This window comes from Salvelinus namaycush, chromosome 10 (genome assembly GCF_016432855.1).
Source record: "Salvelinus namaycush isolate Seneca chromosome 10, SaNama_1.0, whole genome shotgun sequence".
Lineage (NCBI taxonomy): Eukaryota > Metazoa > Chordata > Actinopteri > Salmoniformes > Salmonidae > Salvelinus > Salvelinus namaycush.
The window spans coordinates 37,673,988-37,681,098 of NC_052316.1; the positions used below are offsets into that span (position 1 = coordinate 37,673,988).

The 7,111-nt window shown below is 41.0% G+C and overlaps 1 protein-coding gene across 3 annotated transcripts; it reads left to right on the forward strand.

The window, feature by feature from the left end:
- Positions 1-698: 698 nt before the first annotated feature.
- On the forward strand, positions 699-5,903 carry LOC120054559 (leukocyte elastase inhibitor-like). Of its 3 annotated transcripts, none has more exons than XM_039002005.1 (7): positions 699-806; positions 2,140-2,322; positions 3,028-3,165; positions 3,872-3,989; positions 4,296-4,438; positions 4,722-4,889; positions 5,329-5,903. In XM_039002005.1, the coding sequence occupies exons 2-7, from the start codon at positions 2,158-2,160 to the stop codon at positions 5,734-5,736; spliced, it is 1,140 nt and encodes a 379-aa protein (XP_038857933.1). In that variant the 5' UTR covers positions 699-806; positions 2,140-2,157; the 3' UTR covers positions 5,737-5,903. The 3 variants fall into 3 exon arrangements, with proteins under 3 accessions (XP_038857933.1, XP_038857935.1, XP_038857934.1); XM_039002007.1 differs by having other exon boundaries at positions 717-803; XM_039002006.1 differs by lacking the exon at positions 699-806 and adding an exon at positions 834-1,144.
- Positions 5,904-7,111: the final 1,208 nt, after the last annotated feature.

Here is a 7,111-nt window from a genome sequence, read left to right on the forward strand (position 1 = left end):
CCATTTTACGGTCTGAGTGGGACATCTGATTCCACAAATAGCATGCAGTGAACCGTAACCTTTTATGCCTGCGCGTGCTCAAGACAAGGGGTAGGCGTTGGAGAGTGCACAGGGAGAAATGTTTGGAGAACGGGAGCGATTGGAGAAAAGGAAATAAGGAAGAAAGTGGAGCATGTTATTAATAAACATGGAGTGGGGGATTACACAGGTCTTCTAAAAGATCAGGTGAACGAGAAGATAATGGACAAGACAAAAAGGAGAACAGCAGAAATGGTTGAAGAAACATGGAACGAGGGGTTTCACAGAACTTTTGGAAGAACTTGAAGAAATGGAGAGGGACGAGAGTGAAGATGAATTAGATGTGGCGGCAGGTGCTGTGTAGGAGTGTGGAAAGGAAGGTTGACGTCAACTGCAAAGAGGGATACGTGTTCCAGTAGCTCAGACTTGGAACCTGACGAGAGTGAGGATGAAGTTCCTGCAGTGAGGACCACCTCGGACCGAGGATGTAAAGGATGATTCTAGCCCAGTTTTTATTTATTTATTTTATTTAACCTCCTAACTAGGCAAGTCAGTTTTCCTTTTCTCCAATTATATTGTACCGTTTCACGAAGAATTTAATGTAGGTAGGCCATGAATGGCCTCACACTCCAGTACAGTAGGTGGCGGTGTATGCACCTTAAATTAGACCCGATCCGCCAACAAAATCCCGAAGAAGAAGAAAAGTGGGACATCCTTCATTTATCCATCATCTTTGGCCTATATCTCTGTAAAGTTGATATTCCAGAGGAACACACGTCCAGCAGGTAGTAAGTAGTAGCCTGGTGAGAAATACATGTCATTTATCAATAGGCGAACTGACTTCCGTAAAATTAGCATGTAATTCAGGACAAGCCTGTCCACCTCGAGAATCAATGGGGGCAGTGGGCTGAAGGCCAAGTCCCCACCCGGTTTTATTGCACAAGTAGAGCAGTGAGTATGATATATAAAAGACGCGCTAAATGATTTGGGATAATGCGGCATATTTACAACGCTTTTTTGTAGTTATCTCAGGAGGAAGGCGTAGTTGCGGTCTTTACTTCTGTTTTGTTTATCTTTCACTGGAACTGCGCATTTTCGATCTTTTCACACAGAGAGAAGCAGAAGGGTTGGTGTATATACTTTTCTCTAATCCAAAAAACAACACATTGTGTGATTTGACGGCTTAAGTTTTGCTTTCAGCTGTTGAATATCTTTTTAGTTACATTATCCTCTGCTTCCTGGTTGCTCCCGACTAGAATAATGTAGGCTATTTATGGATATTTTGCCTTTTCTATAGCAATTGATATGCGATCACAGTGCCGAATTAAAATTTATGATTACATTCTACCATCGCCATTTCACTATTGCCAATGTCATTGAGTAGGATATACAGTGCAAACTAAAGAATATGATTAGGAGCAAAACTTTTGACAGACCCCTCAAGATTTTGGTCACTAAAGATGCCGGAAAAATTCTTATTGTCACATTCAAATCAGTGTCCGACTAGTCTGCATATGTCCAGTGGTGGAAAAAGTACCCAACTGTGATACTTGAGTAAAAGTAAAGATATCTTAATAGAAAATGACTCAAGTAAAAGTAACCCAGTAAAATACTATTGAGTAAAAGTCTAAAAGTATTTGGTTTAAAATATACCTAAGTATCAAATGTAAATGTAATTGCTAAAATATACCTAAGTATCAAAAGTAGAAGTAAAAATACATTTTTTATTCCTTATTAAGCAAACCAAACGGCACCATTTCCTTGTTTTTTTATTTATTTACTGATAGCCATGGGCACACTCCAACATTCAGACATCATTTACAAACCAATCATGTGTTAAGTGAGTCCGCCAGAACAGAGGCAGTAGGGATGACCAGGGATGTTTGGTTGATAAGTGTGTGAATTAGATTATTTTCCTGTCCTGCTAAGCATTCAAAATGTAATGAGTACTTTTGGGTGCCAGGGAAAATGTATGGAGTAAAAAGTACATTATTTTCTTAAGGAATGTAAAAAATATAAATAGTGAAGTACAGATACTTCTTATGTAGTTTGTTGGGGTATTTTTACCTAAGTACTTTACACCACTGCATATGTCAAACATTGCTTTCATCCGTTCTCCAGACAGACCAGTCATCAGCCATGGTGTCTCTCAGCAGCTCTAACACAGCCTTTGCCTTGGAGCTGTACCGCACTCTGGGTCAGACCAACACAGGGAATATCTTCATCTCCCCATTCAGTATCAGCTCAGCTCTGGCCATGGTCTACCTGGGGGCTAAAAGAGACACAGCCTCTCAGATGGCAAAGGTAATACACAGAGAAAAACACACATAGAGAGAGCGATATATACACACACACACACACACACACACACCCTTATAGTAGGTAACATGAAGCTTTGTACTCGTTAGGCCCATTCTCCAGACATCTGATAACGTGACAGGGTGTGTGTCTATATGTAGAAGACAAACTGATTAGAGCTGCTCAGCTTGTACTTTAGACTGTAGCACAGCAGTATATACCTCTGGGAACACACAGCAACCTAGTAACCACGGAGAGGGCTATAAACCCACAGGTTACTCCCTCTGCGCCCCAAATCGCACCCTATTCCGTATGTAGTGCACTACTTTTGACCATAGGGCTCTGGGCCCGGTTTCCCAAAAGCATCTTAAGACTAAGTTCATCATTATAACCATTCTAACAATGAACTTAGCCTTAAGAGGCTTTTGGGAAACTGCCCCTGGTCAAAAGAAGTGCACAATGTAGGAAATAGGGTGCCATTTGGGAAGCACACCCTCAGTCAGTCAGAATCCAAGCAAAGCTGTAAATCCACAGTAGCGTACATGGCATCACGACTGTCTGTTTGTATCTGAAAGGTACTCTGCACTCTTTTACCTTTTATGTACACAGTCCAAGCTTTATTCATTATCATCGCTATAATCATCACTATTATCATCAATGTCATCATCATCGTCATTATAATCATCTTTCTTTTCTCTGAATCTTCCCCAGGCTCTGTCATTCAACTTCACCAAAGACATTCACACAGATTTCCAGACACTCAATGCAGATATCAACTCTCCCTCTGCAACTTACATCCTGAAACTGGCCAACCGTCTGTATGGAGAGAAGACCTGCAACTTCCTGACCGTGAGTTTCACTATAAACTATACTTTTCATGCAAGTAACAGTCCCTTTACATGTGTCCTCTTTCATTTTGCTTCGGTATAGCATTGGACAAAATACCTGCAAATCAGACATTTGCTATTATATTATCAATCAATACATTTTACTATTGATTATAAACTGGATGGTTTGAGCCCTGTTTGCTGATTGTCTGACAGCTGTGGTATTTCAAACCGTATATCACAGTTATGACAAAACATTTATTTTTACTGCTCTAATTACATTGGTAACCAGTTTATAATAGTAATAAGGCACCTCAGGGGTTTGTGGTATATGGCCAATATACCACGGCAAGGGAGGTATCCAGCCACTTAGCGTTGTGCATAAGAACAGCCCTTAGCTGTGATATATTGGCCATATACCCCCCCTCGGGTTTTAATGCTTAATTATACATCTGCGTACATGAGGCTAGTTAATCTTATGGAACTGTTTCACTCTGCCATAGGAGTTCTTAGAATCCACCCAGACATTCTACTAATCTATACAATCTTATTACATTTACAGGCATACAGGGGTAATAATGACACCCAACGTTCTCTAGTAATACTAGACCTGTGCGAAAATTGATTTATTGAGACTGACTGTGCTATTACTGTCTGCTGTCTGAATCCACCCAGAAGTTCTACTGTACTTCTCTTTACTTTTATTGAACTGTTTCACTCTGATGTAGGAGTTCTTAGAATCCACCCAGAAGTTCTACCGTGCAGATATGAAGGCAGTGGACTTCCTCGGAGCAGCAGAGGAGACCAGAGGACAGATCAACAGCTGGGTGGAGCAGCAGACAGAAAGTATCATTTACTATATCAATCAGTTAACCAATCACATGTATTATCCCAGTTGGGAAATGTGTAGTGCAATACATTGGGGGGGGGGGACAACAAAAATACAACAACATACACTTAACACACACATTAGATTAAAAAACAGCAACTATCAGATCTGTAACCAGGATCAGCTAACATGGAACTGAACATGTGATGAATAAATCTGTCTATGCCTACCGACAGCATTAATGCCAGATGGGACCTCTGGTTTCAGAGCTGCTTTTGGTTTCGTTTGTTTAATTGTGTGTGTGCACGTGTGTGCGTTTACAGATAAAATCAAAGATCTGCTGAAGCAAGGGACAGTCAGTGGTATGACAAGGCTGGCTCTAGTCAATGCCATCTACTTCAAAGGAAACTGGCTGAACAGATTTGACCAGAAAGACACCAAAGAGATGACCTTCAAACTAAACCAGGTGGATATTGGCAGTAATATTTAGATATTTATTCTCAGTAATGGAATTATAATATAAGGATTTACTATATACTAAACTGCTAGAAGATATGGTGCTATTTAAAACCAAAAAGGGTTCAATGGCTCGCTTCACATGGGCCTTCTTTTTAGCAGTGGTACAGGCACAAGTTTGACACTTATGCATCATCCAAGAGAAACTTTCAAGTTATACTGTATAGGCCTATTGGGAGTTATATTGTTCAGATGAACTCATTCTCCTTGTCTATAATAATCTGATTTTTCAGAGTGAGAGCAAGCCAGTTCAGATGATGCACCAGATGAAGAAGTTCCCCTTTAACTACGTCCCAGACTATAACCTCCAGATCGTGGAGCTTCCCTATGTGGACCAGGAGCTCAGTATGTTTGTCCTGCTGCCTGAGGAGGCCACTGACGGATCTGATCCTCTAGTGAAGGTATACTGTACACAGCTTCCTATAACTGCATAGTTGATTGATGCGTAGGGTGTTTGCCTTTCACACCAGCGACCAGGGTTCGCTTCCCTGTCCCTCTGTTCCCTACACTACAAGACATTGGTTTCCTTACTCTGTAAGCAGCTGATGGACAAGGTATGACAGCAATCCATGCTTTGGTTTTGTATCCAAATGCTAACATTTTAGAATTTGTGGCCCAAAATCAATGCAAGTCAGCATTTTTTGCGCATCATTTGCCACTAGGTGGTATACTTGGGTCAGGCCCGGGTAGGCTGCTGAAAACACAACTACAGTATCATTTATCTGATGTATGGAGTGTTATCAATGCTACTTATTCTATATACTGACTGTGTTTTAACTGTGTTTCAACGCTACTCTTTTTCACTATACTGACTGTTTTTTAACTCTGTGTACCATTTAGCTGGAGAGTGAGCTGACCATGGAGAAACTGGACGAGTGGACCACCAGGTCCAACATGGACACGGGCACGGACATCATAGTTCATCTGCCCAAGTTCAAACTGGAGGAGGACTACGAGCTGAATGATCCCCTGATCCAGATGGGCATGAAGGATGTGTTCGTCGGGGGCATGGCCGACCTGTCTGGGATAAATGGGAAGGGGGGGCTCTTCCTGTCTACGGTGGCCCATAAGGCCTTTGTGGAGGTGAACGAGGAGGGGACGGAGGCTGCAGCTGCCACTGCTGGGATGATAGCGTTCTGTATGTTCCGAGAGGAACACTTCACGGCTGACCACCCCTTCCTCTTCTTCATCAGGCACAATAAGACCAAAAGCATCCTCTTCCTTGGGAGGTTCTCCTCTCCTCAGTAGAATAATAGTTAAAATGTGTAGAGAGGATTTAACATCATTTACAACATTTATTTGACAGGGACATTTAACATCAATCAACATGTCTGTAAATGTGTCAGATTTAGCCAGGTAGCTAGTTCCATCAGCACTTGATTTAATCCACTATAAAACCAAATAAAGGAAAATGTCTAAATTACTTGTCTGTTTGGACAGTATCATTGTGTGTGACCTTAGTTCCCTTAAACATTGTTATGATTCTGAGATTCAACTAACAAATTGGTCACCACCCTACTTTTCTTTTGGCGGGGGGGTTTAAACAGCTGATAATAGGGGCTGGAGAAATGTAGTAAAGTAAGTAGCCTTGCACAAGCCTTGACTTGTGCGAGCCGGAATGGCTCATAGGCTCATGAGCCTATCTCCTGTTTCTGTGGCATGAGGCAGCTTGATGTACAAGTACACCCCCTGGACCGGACCAATGATGTGTATAAACCCTGGATTGCTGATGCTGTGTATTGGCCAATGAGAGGCCTTGAAGCCACCGATTGGCCGTATTGACACTCCTCAGAAGAAGCAGTCCTCCATAGGAATGAATGAAATTCTACAGTATTTAATTTAAATGTTTCAAAGACAAGATTTAATGTAAGTATTTTGTTGTGGGGACAGTAACAAAACTTTATAAAATTATACTTTAACAAAAATGTTTTTATATATTTATTTTATGTTTGTTTAGCTCACATAATATAAACAAGATGCATGAAGGTGTCAGTAATAGAATAAACGTGTCAAAAACAAATGTAGACATTCATAAATTAATTGTATAGCTTCCAAAATATTTTTTACAATGGTGGAGGGAGTGCTAAAATCTAGTATATATATATATAAATCATTGGACCGGATGCGAGTCTATCGCAGGGCATTACCCCCAATCTATCTACTTAATGCTGAGTGCCAAGTAGAGACGCACCGGGTACCACTTTTACAGTCTTTGGAATGACTTGGCTGGGAATCGATCCCCCAACCTTTTAATCTCAGGGTAGCCACACACAACACAAGGCCACTGAAATGGTTGAAGGTGGAAAGCTTCAAGTTCCTCTGCGTACACATCTCTGACTATCTGAAATGGTCCACCCACACAGACAGTGTGGTGAAGGTGCAACAGCGCCTCTTCAACCTCAGGAGGCTAAAGAAATGTGGCTTGGCCCCTAAGACCCTCAAACTTTTACAGATGCACTATGTCGTGTCTTTGGCATCATTAAAATGAAGACTTATTTAATCAAATCAATTCTCTGTAATTATTATTACGTGATTAAACTAATCATGTAAATGTAATTAACTAGGAAGTGAGGGCACCAAGGAAAATCTTCAAATTACAAAGTTATAATTTTCCTAATGTAAG